Raw genomic sequence first — 23,322 nt, forward strand, 5'->3', positions numbered from 1 at the left:
CCAGCACAGAAAAAAAACTAAATGCATTCTGAATACTGAAGCACAGAAACATGATGCTCAGTAAAATTAATGTTAAATGCTGTTCAGATTTTACAGTCAGTTTAACAGGAGTGTGTTGCTAAGAATTACAGCTACATTTTGGTGAATAGTAAACTTTTTAAATCTTTAGAAGAGAGAGAACACGAGCCTGACTTGTGTTGCTTTTGCAGTATTTAAAGGAACTTTCAGCTTGTAGCAGTAAAAATAGCATCATGCACACACAAGTGACAGCTGGAAGAAACAATAATTATGTTTCAGTATTCTTTTTCTCAAAGATGCTGATAAAATCTAGGTAAGCTTGTGTGTTGTTATTTTGAGTAGTTACTATACCAAGGTTTTTAAGTAATTTTAGAGAAACAGGTATTTGTTGTGCCACTTGTTTGCAATCTATGCTGTGCCTAGTGGGTAGGATTGTATTTACAGATAGATATGAGAGTTTTGATGTAAATTGCAATGCTTCTGATAACTATCAAAGATGAATAATTAGTACTGCCTTAACCATTTAGACAAAAGCAAAAGGCAAATACTTTTTTTAGAATTCTCTTTGCATGAAGCTAGTTTTCTGAATTATGTCAGAAGAAAAGCAGGTATAATTTGCAAAATGGAAAATACCACCATAGATGTTTTTAAGTGCCTTACTATTCAAGTTGTCAGGATTAAGGTCTGTTCTACCATCTGGATCACCTTTAGAACAAAGTCCACTAACAGATCTTTTCCACCAGTATCTTGAGGAAATAGTCTCTGATTGCAACTGAAGTGGGGTAAAAACAATAGACAAAATATCCTTGTTGCTAATGAGCAAATCCAGGGTCTATTAAGGCTTGAGAGCTGGTGAAGCTCAGTGATCTTTCTGTGCTATAAGAACAGTCCAATGATATGGTAACACTTAATTTTCATAGCTTGTGTTTGCAGACTTTTTCCAGTGCACGCATCCGGTTTGGTGGAGGCAGAGGAGATGCTTTCATTAGTACTGGCTGCCCCTAGAAGTTACCTGGGAAATCAGAGTTCCTTGGGTGGATGTCCAGGCTAGATTCACCGCTGGGTGAAACAGCATGCACTGGTTGGAGCAGCACCTGAAGACTTTCCCTGGCAGCTTTCCCTGGCTTTCCCTGCCCAGTGGCAGTTGCCCCCAATCGCAGTGAAGCCCTGGAAGCCAGATCCACTGACTGATGGGTGCTGCATTACCAGGCAGTCTCAGTGGGGCAGCCAATGCTTTCTGTTGAAGGGGATTAGTGCAGTCAGAACACCTTTATACATGGCTTGCATACTAGGCACTTGACAAATATCACACAGTTCTGGTGTCAGTATCTGTGTAGGCAGAAGTTAATGCTTCTCGTGAAGGTTTTGCTGTCCTCTGCAATATTTTTTGTTTGCTCCATCACACTTAGAGCAAGGTGGTGATCAGTGTTAAAATTCAGTGTTGATCCCTTGTTTGCAGGTGAAAAACCATCCAGCCGAGGAGTGAATATGCACTTTCAGAAGTGGAATTCAACTTTCTTCTGGCCCCTAAGTGAGCAATGAGGAAACAAATGCCCTGTTGTAAAATTAATGTGAATTAACTGACTTGATTCTCTCCTTATTTAAAGGAGACTGAGATTTAAAGAGGACTGATCATGTCCTTTGTTAAAACACTACCCAGACACCAATATGGTTTTCAGCAGCTCTTGGTTTAAAGTTAAGATTTGTGGTTCAACATTTCAACTTCACATTTCTCTGTAACGGTTACATTTTTGACTGTTCTAGACATGCTAAGTGCAGGGTGTTGGCATACCTTCTGGTCCTTAGAAAGCCGTGTGCTGTATATATATGTGGCTGCAGTGTGTCAAGCATGTAACTTGCTATTTGAAGAATTCAACTCAGTGAATACTAGGAGTACACAAGAGAATGTGGTGTAGAGACTCAATGCTTCTTTCAGTGCAGTAGGAATTGCCTTGACAGTAAGGAAGTGTCACTTTGCTCCTTTGAAATACTATTTCACTGCCATCATCTGAGTCCTCAGCAAATATTTGAAGCTCCTGTATGAGGTAATTTGGGTCCTGGAGAATGCTCAAGTCAGATCATCTTAGCTGTAGACAATCCTAGAACTGTCTGATTACTCAGACAGGAAAGCAACCAAGCCTCAAGGTGCAAAGTTGCAAACCACAAAGATGTGATGGGGAAATGCTGATGAAATGATCTCAGTTGCTGAAAGGTGTGGCCCAAGGACAAGAGCTAGATGTTATCACAGTATCAAATAAGGCTCTGCCTTGTGGTACACAGCGTTGGCTGGGAATCCCTGATGCCTACGCACAATAAAAGCAACACCTCTTGGGATTCAAGTGTAATAAATACACTCTGAATCCAAATAGAAACAGTAGTGCCATCTTGTCACTATGCCCAGAAAACCTATCGGTTGTTTACATCCCCTCCAAGTACCAATGCAATGTCCCCATTTTTTTTAGATGGTTGATATGGGCATCTGTTGTTTGTTATTAAAAAAAAAAATAGGGTTGATTACCCTTGCAACTGGTACAGTTATGCTTTTGCTTAAGAGTTCTACTATAGCTGTAAAATTATGTTGATTTAAATGTATTCTCAAGGAAAGAAGCTCAACTGTATCTGCAGTCGAGGAGAACTCTTTTAATGCTGAAATGTGGGCCTATATTCTGTGAAAAAGCATCAGAAAATGTGAAAGCTATGGGGCCCCAGTTGCTAGACTGTTAAGCAGATACCCGTCTGGGCACCAAAATGCATTGATGAGCTGCTAGTCTCCAACAGCTTGGATAAGACTTGCTGGTTGATCAGTATGTGAAACTTGGCTTCAGATTTTTGCGGTTTTAGCACTTTGTGTCTAGTTCATAGAGAAAGGGAGGGAGAGGGGACTTTGTTTACACTCTTGAGAAAGATGTGTGGTGTCCATTATTCCAGGCTGTTTTAGAGAATAGGATATCGGAGTCTGCTCCATCCTGCCTAGAAGAGATAGCATAATCCCTTTCCTGTCTCCCCATGCTTGGAAAACCTATGTCTATACTGGGTGTCTCAGGAGGTGGTGCCCACTGTTAGCACAGAAGCACAGAAAGGTGCTTAGCCAGGGAAAGGTTGGATTTACTGGAGGCAGCAGCCTTTGCTGGGACTGTAAACCCCTCAAGCTGTTAGTGTGTACATGGTAGTTGTTTAAAACACTGCTCTCAGCAACCCAGACAGTCTGGGAAATGTTAATGCTGGTGGAAATGTGCTGTCAGCTGGACAGTGAAGTCTGTGAGAAAAGCTGGTCTCTGGCTTTGAAAAGGTGAGATGTCAGCCTTGAAAATTGTAGGCCAGAGTCTACATGAATCTGCAGTGCAGTTGGCAAAGACGCCGTCAACATCTTTAAAGAACTCACAGGTATAAATAACATTGTGTTGTATTTTACATAGACTGTGTTCTGTTGTAGCATGAAAGAATATGGGGATTGTGCCCTTTGAATTTTTCTCCTGACATGGAAATTAATGATTTCCATATCCATGGGCAAAACAAGGTATCTTTCATTGGAATTCAAAATCTGACATTTCATTGTGACTCTGCAATATCTACATGCTAGTCACTGGTCCTGAGCCATTAATATAAAGACCCATTAGTTTAGAAGCTTCCCTGGAACAAAGGAAAAGAGCACAGAGGATGGTTTCTGAGATACATAATTATTTGGTTTGCAAAACAAAATGTGAATGGAATTAATTGGTTGAAGGTCTGGATGTGTGGTGAGTGATTCTGGTTGCTGCAACAGCAGTGCTTGATTGTGAGTTGGGCATTGCTGAATTCTTCTTACATCATCTAGAATCGACTTCCAAAGGTTGGAATGATTTGTTGTACAGAGAAAAATGTTTTGTGGGTGTAATGTAGATGCTGAACAACTTATCTTGACACCATGTAGTGTAGATGAGCCCTCTGCCCTGCTTATTTGGGAAATATGAGAACAATCACAGGTATTTTTCCCAAGAAAAACTTAAAACCGGTAATCTTCATGACTTCACAAAAGATCTGTTGTCTGAAGTGAATTGCATTTCAAAATAGAAGATAGAGATCATTCTTAGGAGCCTGTGGTGAGGTAACTTGGTATAGCCTCTAGAGCATTGTTGTAGCTTCATTCCTAAAACAGTGAAAAGCACAGCTAGATGTTGCCTCCAAATTGTGCTGTTGTCCTGGTTTCTTCATCTCCACTACAGAAGTTTGCAGTAGACATCTAGGAAGACTCAAGTACTGAGTGAGGTTCATTGGGAGGGAGTAGGTAGTTCTCCTGTATGCACTACAGACCATACTTCATCTGAAAACATTACTGCCCCATCATATTAGAAGGATTATGTAAATCATTTAAAAGTTGAGTTACTGTCTTTCACAGTATTTCATTAACACTTTGTGCCTCTTTAGCACTCTTTTTCAGCTAACCTACTATATAATGCAGCTTCTTACAATCACTGCCGCAACAGTCTAGCCTCTAATAATGCCCTTTTTTGGTCTGTCGTATTCAATCCTGTAATGTATTTTTTAAAACTTTTAAGTGACCTATTCTATGGGGCTCAATCAATGGAATTGAAGAGGAAAAATCAGGCTTTTTTCCCTAAAGGATGGCTTTAGAGAGAAAAACTGTGTTCAAACCTGTTGCACGGATTAGTAGTGTTTGGTGTTTTATCTTCCAAATTTTGAATGATTCTACATAGTCCTAAATAGTCAAAGAGACTTAAACTCAATATTCCTTTTTAATTGCCAGTTAGTTTCCTATTAAAACATCCCCTTTAAAGCTTGGTCTTAGCTTGAAATAACTGCCTTAAAAGCTATCGCTTTGTTTTGAATAGCTCAGTGAAAGAATGGGATTTGTTTAGGAACAGGGAGCTGACACATTACTGTTGTTTTAAAACGTTTTTGTTGTTCAGTTACTGATTTGAGACCTGGAAGTCCCCATTTAGCCTTGTTTTTATAATTGGGTTAAAGTGTACTTTACTAAGATTGGCAACATACCTGATGCAGGCGCTCCTTGTTTTGAAATAAGCTAAATTTACCCTTCTGTGAAAGCAGCTTCTGTGGCTTGTGTTCTCTTAAATGAGTTTGGGCTCGTTGTGGTTGATTTATGCTTGTATTTTATTTTAGAAGCAAAAGACTTTCCTCACGTTATTCCCTAGCCAGCAGTTCCCCAGAGCTGTTTGGTTGAGCAGTTGGGTTAGAAACCTTGTAATTGCAGTAGTGGCTTAACTTGACAACTGCAGCTTCAGGTGTAGTAACAGCACAAGGTGTGTCTCCACTGGAGCACAAATGCCAGCTGGTTCATCTCAGGAAATTCCTGGATGAAGTTCCCCTCAGAAATGGTCCAGGCTTGTCTTACGTGGTGGAAGTTGCCCTTATGGTGGGATGCTTGTAGCATACATTGGTGCTCAGTGCTGCTGGATGAAGCCCAGAGCTTCAGTTGGCAGCACAGGTTTATGTTAACAACATTATGGTTTCCTTAGCACTATTCCCTGAAATATGGTGAGGCCCATGCAGGTGGCATTACATACAGTGGCATAAATAGATCTCTGCTGTTGTCCCACAGCTTTTTGCTCATGTCTCCAGTGAGGTTTTGGTGCTATCTAGTTAAAATGCAGAGGTATCTGGAAGCTGCTTCTCCTGCTAACCCGTGTTTCTTGGTTCCTGGGTTGGGTGCTAAACCAGGTTCAGAACAAGCTGGGTTTCTTTCACCAATGATGTTGAGACAGTGAAAATTTGTAGCAGAGGGATCTCAAGTTTGAGAAACGAAATTTCATTAGAAGGCTACTGATTTTCCATTGCTCACAGTGCTGGCATGTCTAGATAGAGGCTGATCTGGGTGGTGGCTGCTGGAGGACTGTTGCCAGGCTCTCCTCCTGAAGGCAGGGTACCTGCAGCCCTGCTTTCAGAAGGTGTAAATCTCAATGAGACCTCTTCAAGGTAAGAAGATATAGTGTGGCTTCTTCTGTGTAGCTGTGGAGGAAACTGAGTTGGGTTTTGGTCATCAGGTACTTCCCCTCAAGCCCTCTTCAGAGAGCTGCAGCTGAAGAAAGGAGTGCAGAGAACAAATGGTTGAAACAGCTCATTGTGTTTTAACTGCCTTCTCTTCCAGTGTAGGAAAACCAAATAACTTTCCAAAGTATGTTTTTGCCAGGGCAGGCAGAATATCTAAGGACAGACGTCTCAATTCATTGCAAAAAGGCTTGGTTTTTTTGGTTTTTTTTTAACCTGTGAGAGACATCTGAGTCCTGCAGTGAAGCATGTAAGAAATAATCCCTGATGCTAATTGGTCACTTTGGTTTGAAAATAGGAACGGCTTTGTAGCCCCAAAAGGATTGTGTCTTGCTCTTACTATCAAAGTGCATGAATAGTGAGAAAGTTATTCCTGTTCTCTGAAACAATTCCAGTAAAACTATCCAAAAGTGTTCTTGGAAGTGCAGCCCAAAAGAGGGCATCTCTAGTGTTATGAGGATGCTTCATTGCTCTGCATTTACTACTATTGATGCTGATATTTTGCTCAGATTGCCAATAACTTTTCTGTTTTTAAATACAGTGCTGAGAGATGCCAGCTGAAACTTCATGCTTCAGCTGTTCAGCCATCCTGTGTTGTTTCATGTGTTGTCTCTTCCTTCCCCCCTTTTTCTTGTGGAGTTGCAGAAACTGCAAGACATGATCTGTTTTCACATTTATTTTGTTAGAATTTGCCTTCTAGTGAATGTGAAAACAGCCCTTGATAAGAAGTACTATCTTTCCCCCCCCACCAAGTGAAGAATGTGGATTTTTGCACTTATTTTCATTTCTGATAGTAGCATCTTGGTAGCTGCACGAGTCTGTTTACGTGACTTTTCTATTGAGAACCTCAAGGTTACCATCACCTGCTGTTCATTCATTTCACACTTGTGCAGCCACATAAAGTGTATGAGACTTCAGGCATTGGTTTTGAGAGCCATGGAACCTCTTCTTCGGCATAAGAGACCTCCTGTGCCACCTCTTAGAGTCTGTGTTATTGGCTGCAGTATGGGGTTATTGCTTTTGTTTCCAGGCAGAAAGGGAGTATCAAAGTTGTGAAAAACTGTAATTAAATTGTGGCAACCAGAGGTAAAAAATAAGTGCTGTTCTCAACAGCTTTCAAAGTGTTTCAGGCAATTCATGTGTCAGTTTACTGTCCCTTTGTGATATTAGGTTGTAACTGCCCAGAACTGTCTCTTGTGCTTGGACAAGATGTGGCTCTTCAGTGTGTGGAACTGTAGCTCTAACAGCTGTTTCAGATTTGCCTTCAGCTTTATCTGTGCTAGCTAGCATCAGGCATCAATAGCATTAAGCCTACAGAAGCAGTAGTTAGTAGATTATCATAATACTGGTTTGGAGTTAAAATTTTGCCAGTATCACAAAGAGCTGCTGCCATGGGAAGGTTACTATGCTTTATTAAAAATTCTGCCAAATGGAGCAAAGATAGAGGAATTATTGTTTGCTCCAAGGGGAACAATTTCTTACTTTAACAATTTCTTACTTTAACTTACATGCAAGTAACAGGCGTTATCATAGTTGAATGTTCCAGTCAAGACTATGACCACTGGAGTGGCCTTAGGTGACTTCCTCTGTGGATGCTCTCACCAAGTTATTTTGATTCAGTATAGATGTCCTTGTGTTGCTTAATCCTATTGCTAGGGGGAAAGTTGCTTTATGTTTCAGGTTACATCCTTTTTTCGGATCATTGCTATCTTGCTCAAATGTAAAGGGGCTACTTTGACTTGTTAATAGTCGTGGTGGTTGTTTTTTGTTTAGCTTTTCTTTTTGGAGATATTAATGAATTTACATATGAACATGTGAACATACTGTATTTGCATAAACCTTCTAGCTCTGTCACTCTTGATGTAATTTCCTGTCAAGCAAGTAGATTGTGCTGGAAACTCACCCCATTCAGGTGACTGGTGGGTGGGATACTTTTCCAGCAGGATCTTCATCTCTGGTGAATGCCAACTGAAAATGCAGAACAGTAGTATAAACCCAGTTCCAGGTCTGTAATCACGTTGACTGGTATCAATGTGATTTATGAAATGCAGAAGTAGAAAATGCGCTTCTGATAATTTGACTTAACAGAGAAATGTAATGAGTAGTGACAAAATATCCAAGTACTTGAAAACTAACTCATTAATGCATTCCAAACCTCTAAAGGAATGACATTATAAGTTTATGTGTGCCTTCTGAAAGAGTAGAGCTGTCAGTGATGTTTTAAACCAGGCTTATAAAAGAGAAGTCTAAAATCTCCAGGAACAACACTTCTGCCATTCTGAATGTATACCTAGAGCAGAGAGAAATGCTATTGCTAGCAAAATGTGGTCAGCTTTCTCTCTTTCAGTGAAATCTGCGTAAGCATGTGGTGTGAACAAGGAAAAAAATACCCTTTTTCTGGCTGATGATAAATTGTTTGCCATGAATCACTGTCTAAATAAGATGGCATGAAAAGAAAATGAGAAATCTAATAAGTTTTCTATAATTCCGGTTATTCATTGATTAAATTAAATGATCCATCTGTACCTAAATATAATTATAGTCAAGTCATCAGTGGAGGAGGAGAAAGCTGCGTTGTCAGATGGAGTTAACAGTATTTTTCTAAATATACAACTGCCTTGTGCATCTGCCCTATGTAGTAAAAGCTGCTTGAGAAAGGGGGGATCATGTAGATGCTGCTCTTGCAGTTCTCAGTTTGTGTCTGCTATGTAAATGGCAATATGTTGATGTTACAGAATTTTATACCAGGTTTTTTGTTGTCTCACAATATCCTCTTATGCTTTTAGATGTGGAGGATGAAAAGCTGTTTCTAAGCATGTGGTTATAGCTTGATTGTTTTTTTAAAAAAACCCAAAACATACCCAACAAAACCCAACTCATGGAGCTTGTGGCTTTTTCTGTTGTATGCATTCTCAGACAGAAGCAGTGTTTTAGGCTGTATTGTATGGTAGTATTTAGACAGCTTTTAGACTAGCCAAGTAGTAAAAAGACTCTCATTGCAGTCTTGTTTTACACTAGGAAAGATTGTAAGTGTGCATAGAAGATCTGGGTTTCAGATATTGGATAACTTGCAAGAATGTTTAATGCAGTCCTCCAGAAACATTGAGGTGGTCTTATTTATGTATCTGCATTCTCCTGTACCTCCTCCCTTTTATCTGAAAGGTTGATGTTAAGTGAGGGTGTTTGAGGATGGTGTTTTCAGTAGGGGACTTTGCAGCAGCTGCTGTTGCAGGCAAAGGAGCTGAGGCACCACAAAGGCAGGGTCCTCTGTAGCTCCCTTGAAGGATCTGACGTGGTACAGACCAGGTATCTGTCTGGCCTTTTGTATTTGTGATTGTTTTGGATCTTCTGAATTTTTCAGAGATGAGCCCTAAGGGGAGGGGGGAGGAAACTTTGGTAGGTGAATGGTCTTTTCTTTTTTTCTTCCCTTTCTTTTTTGTTTTTAATTCTTTCCCACTGGAATCTCACTATTTGGCTTCAAACTACTTCAATAAAACCCTGGGTTTTAATGCTTTTGGACACGCCCTTGACAGAGGGACACTTCCGGTATCTCAGTGATCTTTTTTTTCATGGGAAACCACTGCCCTCTTGATTGGGGAGTATGGTCTTGGTACAGGTAGGTGAGCTCATACTACATAATCAGGCTTCAGTTCCCACTGCAGTTTTCTCTAAGCTGTGTTTTCACCTCTAAGTATGTGCCTAAATGTTCAGAAACTGAAGGGGCAGTCAGGTGTGATAGTGGTGATGAATTTTGCAGGTTGAAGAACTGCTTAAAATTAGTGTTAAAGTAATCCCAGAGTGTGTGTATATTTTGTGGCTGTCTTTTTAATGTTCAAAGTATCTTTTTGACTCAAATGGCGAACTGCTTTGCAATTTGCATCTTGTGTGCACACAGTGTTTCAATGTGGCTGGTGGTCAAGTTTTTCTCTTGGTTTCAGGAATTCTTTTCTGTCATAAGATACGTAATAAAGCTGATGTGCAGTTAATTCTTATATTTATTGGCAGCTGTTTCTTGGAGTAGTAAACTCAGTATTATACTATCAGTGTGGTCTAGTTATTTCTTCCACAGAAATACCGGAAAGCCATAATATAACTTAATTTCTAACAATCTGAATGTGGTTGTTTTCAACAGGAACTGTTCTTATCAGAAGCAGTAATGGCCACCTAATGCTGGTATCTCAACAGGCAATAGCAGGAGCACAGAACCAGACACAAAATAACACAAGTGTGAGACCATCTGTGCCAACCAGCACACCTGCAATCAGAATATGTGCTGTGCAGGTAACTTCTCTCATAACTTTAGTTTGACGTAGCTGTATGTTATGTAGTTATGACAGGATTTGCAAATAAGTGGTGTAGGGTTAAATAAGTGTTTGAACCCTTTCTGAATGGGGTGATGATGTTTGGTTTTGCACCAATAAACATCACTATGTGCTTTGCCTTCTTGCTTAGGAAAAAACTTGAGAACTGTTACATACAGTAAAGGTCAAATTAGTGAACTCCTCTCTGATGATTATGATGATGATGTAAACCATTTTAAGAATAAAATGCCAGCCAAAACTGCCTAAATTGTTACTGCTAGTATCTAAAACCTTGTGATCCTTTGTTGGGATATTTCTCCAAAGCTGAGTAAAGGTGAGGAGCTTTCCCATGTCTCTAGGATGTTCCTCCTTCCCTGAACTTTGCTGGCTCTTTGCTTTCATCTCTTGTAGTGTGTTCAGTGTGTAAGAGTAAGGAGGTACATAAAAGTAACAATTTGCCTTTTTCTTTAACTATTTTATTCTGATTATGCATTATCCCTAGATGTCTCTGAATCTGTTATTGAATATTAAACTAGTAGACAAAGAGCTTTGGTGAGCAGTGTTTAAGCTATATGGACTGTGTGAATGGTGTTTGTATTGTTACTATAAGAGGATGTGTCTCGGTTTGTATCTGACCCCAACTTCAATGTCTGTTTTGTCATTGACTTGTGTGACAACTGTTCTCTGCCCATGTGTAATCGTTTTTTTATTTTTATTTTTTCAAAGAATTCTGGCACACAGTTAGTAAAGAAAATAGCAGCTGCTCCTGTGAAAACGTTATCTCAAACAACAAATGCTGTGGTTTCTACTGTTCAGACACCTGCTGTAATACAGGTACTTTGCAAGCTTTATAGTATGGTAGAATAAGTGACAGAAAGAACTGGAGAAAATATAGATACATTCTTGTTATTTCTAACTGTAATCTGGTTTTCAGTAAGCTTGGTAACCTTTGCCCTCCTTTGCCAAAACAAATTATTTCCCAAATCTTTTTTTTTTTAATGCATAATTTAATTAGGCTTCTGTCACTACAGTAGAAAGCACATGAACAATGAATAAAATAAATAGTTCAGAGAGCCATTTCCAGTGCTTTTGTACGCTGTGACAGAGCTCCTTCAATCTCTTGCTAAATCTTTTCTGGGAGATGTGCTCCTGTTGGGGTTCCCTGATTCCTTAGTGGGGGAAAAAGGTATACCTGAGACAATGTGGAGAGGCAAATGAGCTGTCTGCACCAGTCAAGCTGTTTTTCATGTGTATGATCTTTTCCCCCTCATTATAAACTAAAGGAAGGTCATAGCTGAAGACCTGTTCTCTAATTGACTGTGGCAGATGGGTTCCACAGGTACAGCTGTAAATAGACAGTGGTTGAAAATGTCTCATTATTTTTAGATGGTATTTTTGTCTTATTTCCTAGGTCTTATTTTCTTTTTCTGGAGAAAAATGTTGTAGTCCTCTTCTGAAGAGACTTTTATCACCTTTTATTTCCTACTTATGGTTCATCCCCTGTTCTTGGGGACTGGACTTCTGGATAAGCATGCGGAATGAAAAGAAAACTACATTTTTCTGCAGATAATATGTTCTGTTCTCATAATCTGGAGGAGAAATCATGAAAAAGTCTGACTTGTACCTATATTTTTTGACAATAGTTTGAAGGCGACTCAGCTGTAGCAGTTGACAAAATAGTAAATGAACAGGATCAGTCATTCAAAAAAACCCATGCTGGATGTATGCTCTTGACCCTGAGGATGTTTGAAGGATTGGGGGATGTGTTTGTTGACAGTGCTAACAGTCTGACTAACAAGTTCATCCTTTTGCTGTTCTTCTGTATCAGCAACTGAACACTACTCACACTCTGTGCTCTTTTTTCACTTGCCTCTCACTACAGATGGATAATGTTGGTGCTAAAGTGGAAAAATCCAGAGGCCTCTCTTAATACATTTTCTATTTTGCTCAGAATGGAAACAGTGTATACATTGTGTCTAAATACAGTAATGGATATTTCTTACTTTTATTTTGGAATACTAGCTTGCAAGCCCTGTGTTTGTGATCTCAGGTCTTCAGGATATAAAAACAATAGTCCTCTACTGTACTACCCTTGCACTGGGGAAAAGAGATGAAGGTCATCCATCATCTGATGGATGAAGTCACATGCATCCTCACACTCTCATGTGGATAAACACTGAGATTCATCATGCTATTAACTTCTCTTTTTTTAACTTATATCTGCATTTGGCTTGGTTTTTCTGTACTTTAATTCAGTTTCAGTGTAGTCTATTGAACTTGTGTTCTTCTGAGATATTTAAAGACATAGACATGGAGTATTTTTTGTAAGCTGGAAGGTTTTTTCCCCTCAGTGTAGAAGCTGGAACATTTGTAATGAACTGTATAGCTGGATTTAAAGAGCAGGATGGATTTAACATCATGGATTTAAATGATGATTCTAGGAAAAATTAATAGAGCTGTTTTGTTTGGAGTGGCTTCCTTGAAGCCCCTCTGTTTTGCAGAGGATTGTAATGCCCTCTGTACGAACTCCTTGTACAATGAAGAATAAATAGGTGCAATGTGAATACATCTTGCCATCACATGGTCCCATTGCTCCTCACCCTGTGGTGGACAAAAGAGTGCTGAAAAGGGAGTCAGTGCAAAAAGCTGATGGAACCATCTGGGGAAAGGATGGCAGAGCCCTTGTGTCTGATTTCCTTGGCAGTAATTCATTCATCAGTCTTAGAATAATTTCCTGATCTTAGTCTTAAAAATTTTTTGAGGTCACAGGAGAGGAATGTTGGTGTGCAAGTATGATGTCATCACAGAAAGTGGTGGAGAATGGAGAGGAAATAATCCTTGGCTTGGTTGTGCATCTTCAATCTTGTGTGAAATACAACTTGGAACACACTCTGCAAAACTCTGTAGGTAGTGACTGCAGGATGATTCTCTTCATCAACAAAAATATTTAGCTTTTTTGACATTCCTGAATGTTTAAGCTCTGAGGTTAGACAAAATTACCTGCACATTCTTACTTTTTACCTGTTTCCCAGATGGGGTAACGAAGCTGCAAAGTGTCTAATTAGCGTCATGCTGAGACACTTTCATTTAGATGCAGAGCACTTCTTTTCTTGAAATTACTTCAAAATATGCAGGATTAATGCCATTTTTTGTGGTGACTGTTTCTCTGTTACTCAAAGTGAGAATGAGAATTGTGAGTAGCGAAAAAGGTTGACGGCAGATGACAGAAGTTAATTCCCATATATTCATTTTCCTGGGAAAAGGGTCCAGCAGACTTCCTGTTGTTTCCTCCCTCAGCTGATAAAATGCTGTTCTAGTCTTGATGTGTAAGCATGTTGGAATTTGCAAGAGATCAGCTCCTGTTTTCGACTTTTAAAAGCCCAGGGCATTGCAACTTGGCAGATCTGCACTGTGTCCCCTTCCGCCTTCCTCCTGCCCATCTGTTTGTGGGATTCTTGTGCCCAGTTTGCCTCCCTGTGGTCTTAGAGCTGTTGAGCCTCAACCTTGGAAGAGGCAGTGGTGGTGGCAAAGATCCTGCAGAGAGCTGTTAAAGTGTTACCAACAGCAGGAGCCTAAGCTAGAAAGCTTTCTGGTGGCTGCCTGCTGCTTTCATGTCAAGCTGGCAGCAACCTGGGGAGGAGAGGATGCCCGCCCAGGAAAAAAAAATGTAAATGTATGACAAAAGTGTTACGATTTTTCTTTAGCTTTAAGTATTTGCTCATTAATTTTCTCTGTCCTGAAAGACTGATATTCTACATGATATCTGTCTCACTTTTGATTAGTTTTTGTTTTATCCATGCAAGGGTAAGTTAGACTCCTGTCTAACTAACTGTTTTATGATTGATGCAATTTGAAAGTATTAGTTGTGCTTGTTTGACTAAGCTGGGGTGCTTAAATGTGTTAAGAGTCAGTGAAAACCATTACATTGTGCAGATCTGAACCTAGAATTTGGACTACAAAACCAAACTTTTCCTTGCTGTTCGCAGTTGTGGGGGAAAGATGACACCCAACTTTAGGTTTCAAATGTTAACCTGGAACTCTACCTGCGTTTCCCTCTGGCTTTTCAATTTTTAAGCTGAGAAATCTAAAGCAGTGGTTTTTTGCCATGGGCAGAGTCTTTTATTCATATTGTATTCTGTTGTATCAAATAGCTGTGTTGTTTTTTTGGATATGGTTTGTTTGTTTGTTCTCTTTAAAATCTGAAGTAGAAATACTTCAGTTTAGTGGGGTTTTTTACATTTAGCCCAGTTTGCAAAGGCTTTTCCTAAGCCTTAATTACTCTCTTGTTGCTAGACCTTCTGAATCTGTTGGTAAATTATAATGAGCTTTGAAAAAGAGGACTCAAAATAACTGAGTTTTGTGAGGGTTTCTGTCAGGGCAGAGGAGAAGATCCAAATTGCTGCCCACAAGGAAAAGGAAGGAAGAACTTCTTAGGTCCATTTGCTGAGCTGGCTGCTTCTGCTGGCACTTGCATCCTTCCAAAGTGGACATGATGTCTTTTGCCTACTCTGTGTGTGGTAGGAAAAGCAAGAGGTGTTGCAACTGGGAGAGGAGCTTCAGGGCAAGACTGGAAGATAAATAATCACTTAGGGTTCTGCTTGTCTTCAGAATAGTATCACCTGGCTTTGCATTGTCCAGACTCCATTAGTCTTAGACTGTTGGACCCTGGCAAAATTAATATATTGGTTTTTTCATGACAATTTTACCTTTCTCTCTTTCTTCAGAGTTGCAGGCAGTGCTTTGGTCTGGATGTACATTTGTAATTTCTTCCCCCCACCCTTGATTTGTAAATAGAATTATGGCTGTGGCAGTCACTTACTGTATTAAATAGAGTCTCTCCAAGCAAATTAATCTAAATTCTAAAAACAAACAAGAATTGTTTCTTTGTGCTTTAAATAGCAGTGTGAAGGGAGGTTGCTACCTTATATGCTAGCAGAATCCAGTATGTTTGTCACGTTGTTCCTTGGTTAAAAAGTGTTAATTTTTCTCTTCAGCCAGCAGCTGCAACAGCTAGTGTTACTACAGTTACTGCTGTAAAGCCTTTGAGTACTGGAACACCTGTAAAACTTCCAGTTACAGGACCACCTGCACAAGCTATCTCCCAAAAGGCAGTCTCTGTGAAAGCAGAGGGCACAACAGTAGCACAGACCAGCGCTTCTACAGTAAGGAAAAAAAAAAAGTTTTTAATTAAAAATTAACATTCTGTATGTTCATCAGAGGTTGAAGAGACAGTGCAACATCTAACAGTCTTCTCTTTATTTCCACACTAGGAGATGCTAGAGAATGTGAAGAAATGCAAGAATTTTCTTGCTACGCTAATAAAATTAGCGTCTAGTGGACCTCAAGCCCCTGAGATGGGGCAGAATGTGAAGAATCTGGTGCAAAATCTACTGGTGAGACTTTTTACTTCAAAACAAATTCTGCATCATTTGTGTATAGATTCTTGACGTTTTACTTTATCATAGTTCTGTTCCTGTTATTTTGTAGCCTTTTTTTTTTTAAGAGCTCAAGAGTTGGATTTGTGGCTGAATACATTTGACCTTCTTATGTTAAGTCTTATGTTATAAATCTTGTTTTAAGTGAATCCCATGTTGTGTTTTTTCCCTCCCTAATGTTCCTCTTTCATTTTATGCACACAGGTAACTGATAGCAGGAGGAGCTGGTAGTGTTAACACAGCTTCTGGGTCTTTTTTTTTTTTCATGTTAGTGTAGTTTTTGAGTCCTCAGTAGCCAGAATCTGACGTGGAGGTTGCGATACAGCGCTGAGTCCATACTACTGCTTTACTCCAAGACAGAACTGAGCACTGGAACAAGAATGACATTATCAATAGCTTAAAACAGTAGGATGGAGCAAACAATGTAGTGGCTGCCAGCCCCTCTCTCTTTGCAGGTGGCTTCCGTATGGTGCTTCGTGCTGTATCCCAGCACAGCTGGGTTTTCCTGGTAACGATTTCTCCTGCCACTTCTTGTCATGGCATTTGACCGCTGCCGCTGTGTTGTTGTTCCACCGTAGCAGAAGGCTGTGTGCTGGTGGAGGGGGGTGGCTTTGCTAGTGGTACCAAAGGGCTTTTCAGTCTAGAAAGGTGTGATGTAGGCAGGTGTAATTTCAGAGAGCAGATTGTTTGAAGATGCAGCCTTGCAAAAATTTGACTCTTTACCCTCTGTCCCTGCTGGACTATAGACCTTCCTTCTGTGGGAGAAATAGAGTTGTTTCTTGTGCTTACAGTACTTTTTTTTTTTTTTTAAGAGCAGTTGTTAAGAGATGTTAATACATTGTTAACCGTTTGCTTTTTGTAGCAGTTAAAAAATCTGCCATTCGGTATTTGTATGATTTAAATGCAAAATAAGGTGATGTTTTGTGTGTATGACAGAAATGGGCAGCAAAATGATCCTTAAGACTGTGTTTCATGAAGTGGGTGTCAGGCACCCTGTATGCACTGAGCACTTAGTATGCCAAACCACTTGGATCTGTATCAGTGAGACCTCAATGACCCAAGTCTGCATCTCAGTGGGATCTAACAGGCAACAGATCAAGTGGCCAAATGGGAGAGCTGCTGGAAGCTCTGTCTGCAAATACAGTCTTTAAAATCCCTTTTCTGGTTATGTAACAACTTGGAGCAGTTGCTCCAGAGGTGAATATGGGTGAGAGGAGTAATTTCTCAACAGAAATGGAGATTGGTGCTGCTCTTTGTGTGTCTATACCTTCTAGGAGGAGGTAATGTTCTTGATGACTCTGGGAGGGTGAGGAAGGACAGCAGAATCTGGGGCTTAGCCCTGTGTACAAATGAGGGGTCTCAGAAGTTTGCTGCAGCTTCCTAACCCTCCCAAGCCAGGTGTTCATGTTGGGACAGGGTGGAAAGCATTAAGGAAGGGAACAGTACTATGCAATTCAGAGGACTTTTACCATGGAGGTATGCAGAAATGTTTTGATTGCTTTCGAAAGACTTCAAGTGTTCTGTTTTATTATGCTGTGTATGCATTAATCTAGAATTGGCTTACAAAAACTGCTAAGTTGACATTAATCTTCAATGCCTCCAAGTTTATTTTTATGCAGATAAACTACCTTTACTGAAAGAAGTACTAGTAAAAATACATCTGCATAACAATGAGATATTCAAAAGGATCAGTGCTGCTTATAAACTTTTTTCTATCCCTTCACTTCAGTGTCTAGGTGTGAACACCTATCCCTAAGTGTGTTAACTGCCTGTAGCTGAAGAAAGTGTAAACAATTTGGGTAATACTATATGAACGTTATAACGTTATTCTATCCTAACTCTTTTTTTTTTCTTTTTTAAATAAAGCAGGAAAAAAGCATTTGAGTACTGAAACTGAACAATGCCATGATAATACAAGTTTGCATGACCTTTTGATACATCTTGGGAAAAAAGTGGGGTGGATTCACTTATAACTTACTATTGTAATTGTATTTTCCTCTTAGGAAGCAAAAATTGAACCAGAAGAATTTACAAAAAAGCTGTATATAGAGCTTAAGTCATCCCCACAACCATATTTAGTTCCTTTTCTCAAGGTAAGTGTCTGATTATGGATATGTAGTAATTAAAGAGGGAAGGGAGGAGAGCAAGAAAAGAAGAGTTGGGACATTCAAATAGGTTTTTGTTCAAATCATTTGAAGAATGGTGCTTAGCATACCTCTGTGTGACTGTTGTGCTTGGAAGGGCAATTCTTGAGGGGAACGGGAATTTTTGAGGAGTAATTTATGCTGTGTCCTTAATGTTGTAGAGTAATTGACCTCTAGGCGTTATTGTAGACCAGTGTTTTGGATGCTGTGCATCTATCTATAGTAGAGCAGCTATGTTAAGATGACCTCTTACTTTCTCATCAAAATTGTAGCAATTCTGAGTTTTAACTCAGAAGCTGACAACAGTAGTGATGCACAGCTTATGCCGTGTTAAAGATCAAAGAATCTGCATAAAGCTATTTGTCTTCTGCTGGTCTGTCTTTAGCTGGAGGCAGAAAAAAACATCTACCTCTTTCTCCAGAAAGGGTCTGACAAGACTACTGCAGCTTAAGGGAAAAGATCCCAGGAACTCTACTTCCTTTCAAGCAAATGATCATATAAAGGGAAAAATGCTTCCTTGAGACTTTTAATCATCTGATAGAATGGCATTAACAAAATAAAAATTAATTATACAGCAAGCATTAAATCTCAGTGCAAACATGGAAAACTCTGTTAAATTTACTAAATTTCAATGTACACCATACTTTTAGGCTTGTGTCTTGGTTTGGAAAGACAAGTGTCTGCCAGGAAAAGCTGGAGCCTCCCTTGGAATGGAGAATGTAAACTCACTCCGTCTCAATTTTTGTAATTTTGAAATTAAGGGGCTTTCAGGCAACGATATGGGAGTAGGAATAACAGTTCTTTACTAGGAATATTAAAAGTAAAAATGTCGTAGTGCAAAAAAAGCAAACAAAAAAGGAAAACACTGACAGTCAGAATACAGCCTGACACCCTGTTGGTCAGGGTGTTGGTAGCAGTCCAGTTAAGTCCTCCTGGAGTGACAGATGTTCTGTTGGAGCAGAGATGATCCTGTGGAAGGGTGTAGTTTTCCTCTGAAAGTCCTGTGGTGGTGAGATGGGCCAGGCCTTCCTCTGGGAATACACTGGAAACAGGCTGTTCTGGTGTTCTGAATCTCAGATTTTTATCCAGGTAGGAGTGGTTGGCTCCTCCGGCTGGGTGGAGCATCTCACAATGAGATGATGTAATGTTACCAATCATATGGTGAGCCTTAATGGCCCATTAACAGCAGATATCCCCCTGGAGGGAGGATGGGTCGTGGAAGAGATAAGAACACTGCCCCACCTGGTTTTGACAGCTGGCCCATTAACAGAAACCCCCCCCCCCAGACTTATGAGGAATGGTTCATAGAAGAGATAAAGAAAACACCTCCCCAGCCGGTTTCAGCAGATGGCAATAGAATACAACTTTTGGTTATATCTTGCATTGCAACCCAAGATAGCTTGCTAGATCTGTACATCCATTATAGGCATGATGGAGAATAAAGGAAGAACAGTTAAGTGGTAAAGCAGGGACAGAGTTTTTCTGGATTTTGCCCTTTTCCTTGGTATTTGACAGGCCATATAACAATGCATGTGATAATGTTATTATTGTTTTAGATGGCTGGTGTTGATCTGCTCAAATGAGATAAATTTTTCCTTACAGTGTCAACTTTTAATTGCCTTACTAGCAAGTTTGCCATGACTCTGAAAGACTGTAGTCATCTCTGCAGGACCTTAAGCTGAGATGGGAGATTCAGGTTTGATATTAGAAAAAAAAATCATTGTTAGGAAGAGCAGGCATTGGATTAGGTTGCCCAGGGAAGTGGTGTAGTCACCATCCCTGGAGGTGTTCAACAGGATCTGGATCTGGTGCTGGGTGATGAGATTTACTGGTTTAGGTAGTGCTGGGCTGAGGGTTAGACTTCACGATCTTAAAGGTATAAGGTCTCTTCCAACCTTGATGACTCTATGGTACATGAAATTTTCAAATTGGTCATTTATTACCCTTTTAATTTCCTGGAGGCTTCTTAAATGCCCATGCAAAAGCTAGAAAAACAAACAGCTCAGAGAATGGGTTTTCTGCATCCAGTGTGGCTCTGGCTGCAGAAGGACCAGGCTGTGAGTTCAGGGTCAGTATGACTGGCACTCACAGAAGTGCTCAGCTGTTATTAGAAGCCATGCAATGATGTGAAGAGCTGCTACACTTGAGGCAGAGAACTCAAGGCAGTTCTGCAGGGGTTAAATTGGGTTCGTCAGCATGGATCTGACCGTAACCTGTCACAGTAAAGTCTCTGTGTGTTTCTTCTGCAATGCATTGCCAGGTACTGGCATCATCTAGGTTTCTCTGATTTGGGCAGTGTCCATACCACATAATCCTTGGCATGGTGCTCTCTCCCTGTTGCATGCTATATTAACAAAGATATACTGTGACTTCAGAAGTGTTGTTCATACATGGTCAGAGTTAGCTGACTTTGCAGTGTTGCCAATCCTTTAAAACATCTTGCACCCAGATTGCCTTTTCCTGAAACACTGTAAGGATGTGTGGTTGATACACACAATTAGGTTGATCTGTAACTCTGAGCAGCTGTGACGGGACTGAGTGCCAAATGGAGGATGACTTCAGGAGCACTCCTCTAAGGTGCTAAGAGGATCAGTGCTGGCCTTGTTTGTGGGGGAAATGTTTGCAGCTTGAGTCTGGAAAGAAATGTGATATGGCTTTTTGCCAATCCACTTTTAGCTAGTGAAGTGGAATTTTAGGGAGGACTCTCTGGAGTCAGCTCTTATCTTTGAGCTGCAGGTTTTTGATGAAGTTCTGCATGTGTTTGGTTTTGTGTGTTCCAAGAGGTGGAAAAAGTACAGTGGCTTTGGCTGTGAAGCCTGCTTGATTTTCAAGTCTGCTGGATGCTTTTGGTACATAAATTGCATCAGGAGCTAAACAGCTTTTTAAAAGGAAAAGAAGTGAATGCTAAAAAACAAATGGTCTGCAAAAGGTCCAGTTGTGCAAACAATATGATTACTTAGTGCCCTAGCATGAGACATGCTCCTTTTGCATGAAGTCCAAAGCAGCAGCACGATGTTAGGAGCTCTTACAAACTTCAGCAACTGTTAAGAGAGGAAAAAAAAAATAAAAAGGTTTTCAAGAGTATACAGGTAGCTGCAGAACAGATTTCCCCTGGTTCAGAGCCATAGTGGATTATAAACAGTGTAGGAGGAAAATCTGTAGAGAGTTTGAAGATTATTCTGTCCATTAACCTTCTCAAACACAGCTGTAGTAAAAATGAGATGTTGCCAGATTCCTTTACTTTTGTTCTCCTGTTGCGGAGAAGTAGCTGGCTGAAGTTGTGTTGCTGCAGCTCTACAGACATTATTATATCCCCCCCTAGTGTAGATACAGCTGTATTGGTATAAAAGTGTTCTTGTCTTCAGAGCTTGTTTCTGACTGTATTGGATAATTCGTAGCTCCCTGTCAGGCTCCATGAAATAAACACAGCTGTTCCAATATAGCAGATGTTTTTGGCAAAACAAAATTCTTTGAGGTAATAAAGCAGTTAAAATCATCTTACTTTGAAACATAAATTCCATATTGAAAAATCTAAGCAGAAGAACAAAGTTGTATGGGAGTTTCCTCATAGATGGAATTTACTTTGTGTAGTGTAGCTGTGGTGATGGTCGACCTTTGCTCAGCTGGTTTTGGTGTTTCTTGTCATCTTCACTGAGCAGGATTGTCATCAATTTAAGGGTGCCTGAAATTTAGCAAACTTGTTTGCCATTTATCATCTCATGAAAAAATTTAATTGGAAAACGAGGTAATGGATTCAGTTACAAATGTATTATTGTGGAAAACTCTGCTGCTACTACATCCAGTGTTTTTTCATTTTTCTTTTAGAAAAGCATGCTTGCCTTACGGCAACTAATGCCTGATCCTCAGAGCTTCATCCAGCAGTGTATGGAGCAGCCAGCTCCACTCCAAGAAGCGGTTTTGACTTGCACCTCTGCAGTACCAGCCTCTTCCACAGCAGTGGTGACCCTGGCTGCAGCAACAACTGCTCTTCCCACTGTAAAACCCATGCCTGCTTCTGTAGCAGTCTCAGCCCCTCTGGTTGTCACTCCAGTGCTTGCCAGCACGTCGGCAGCAGCTTCTCTGCAGGCTGTGAAGGCTGTTCCTGCCCCTGCAGCGGTGACGGCGTCACTCGGGTCCACAGCTTCTGTCCTCACCACAGCCATGGCGTCCTCCGGGCTGACTGCTGTCCAGCCTGGCAAGCTGGTCTTCACCTCCACGGTGCCAGCGGCCTCTCTGCAGCCTGCAAAGCCAGTGCTGGTCTCCACCGTGGCATCTTCAGCAGCAACCCCTCTCCAGCCTCTGAAACCAGTCATTGGAACCCCAATTGGTATTAAAATCCCGCAGCCCAACTCCATCGTGTCGCAGTCAGTGGGGGCTCAGCAGGTGGTTAAAGTGAAACAGCTGGTAAGATGAATTCTCTGCTTCTCCTTTACTTTGACTCTTGCTGTTTAGTAAAGAGGATACCAGTTTGGACCTCTGCTCCTTTTTTTTGTTTTTTCTTTTAATATATGAAGCTAGTCTATCTTGAGTTCATCAGTTATGTTTGTCATAGTTTAGAAATACTGAGCCCTTGATGGAAAGGTAGATCTAAAGCCAAGCTGTCAGCTTGGTCTCTTGTGAGACCACCATTTCACCAGGCTGAACATCCATCTTGAGACACAAGGGGGTACAAGGTCTAACCCCCACTATGCACACAGCCAGGCTAGGTTGGCACCTGGAAGAAAATGAAGGGAATGCAAGTGTCAGAAACAGAAACTGCTGATGGGATACTTATATTAGTTGCTCTTGGATGCCCTGTTAGGCCTGTGCCTCAGCTGGCCACCAGGGATACCTGTCTCTCTCCCCTGGTAGTTCCTGCCTTGGGTACTTCACAGGTATGGGTGGCCTGACGACATTCAGCGATATATTATCTGAAAGATGAGAACTACCTCAAGGAGCTTTTCTGAGCTGAGTTCTGACCTCCACATAACTAAGACATGTTAATTACCAAGTCTAAAAGTGAGTTTTTTCTATCAGGCCTCATTAGCTAACAAATTCCAGGAGGAATAACTGTCTTATTAAAACAATATCCTCAAAAGCAATGTGCTAACGTTTTTTATTCTTGGCACAGGTTAACTTCTTGCTAATGTTAATTTTAAATACCAAGAAACTGTGGATCACAGGTATACCCGAAAGAGCAACTTTGTGAAATAAATTAGGTTTAGCTTTTAGATGTTTAAGATACCAAACAGTATGGTATCTAGCCAATCTACCTGTAAGTAATGTTCTCAAGTATTTTGAGAGAATTAGTCTCCCTTTGGCAGGTAAATAACTCAATTCTGCAAAGGAATTCCTTGTAAAGATTATTTTTCGTTAAAAAGTGGGAAAGCCATTAGACTTCCTGGGAAACTAGATTTACTTTCCACACATATAATAGGA

General features: G+C 40.4%; 1 protein-coding gene across 1 annotated transcript in view; it reads left to right on the forward strand.

Moving 5' to 3' along the window:
- TAF4B (TATA-box binding protein associated factor 4b) overlaps positions 1 to 23,322 on the forward strand; it is a gene marked incomplete at its 5' end in the record, with an annotated part of 72,084 nt that overhangs the window by 4,982 nt on the left and 43,780 nt on the right. Inside the window, 6 exons of the mRNA XM_083876917.1 lie at positions 10,157 to 10,305; positions 11,052 to 11,159; positions 15,320 to 15,487; positions 15,596 to 15,718; positions 17,764 to 17,853; positions 21,730 to 22,308. Of these exons, the coding sequence (XP_083733043.1) occupies positions 10,157 to 10,305; positions 11,052 to 11,159; positions 15,320 to 15,487; positions 15,596 to 15,718; positions 17,764 to 17,853; positions 21,730 to 22,308 (1,217 nt within the window). The remainder of the gene's footprint in view (positions 1 to 10,156; positions 10,306 to 11,051; positions 11,160 to 15,319; positions 15,488 to 15,595; positions 15,719 to 17,763; positions 17,854 to 21,729; positions 22,309 to 23,322) is intronic.

This window comes from Zosterops lateralis (assembly GCF_965231275.1).
Source record: "Zosterops lateralis genome assembly, chromosome: 1".
Lineage (NCBI taxonomy): Eukaryota > Metazoa > Chordata > Aves > Passeriformes > Zosteropidae > Zosterops > Zosterops lateralis.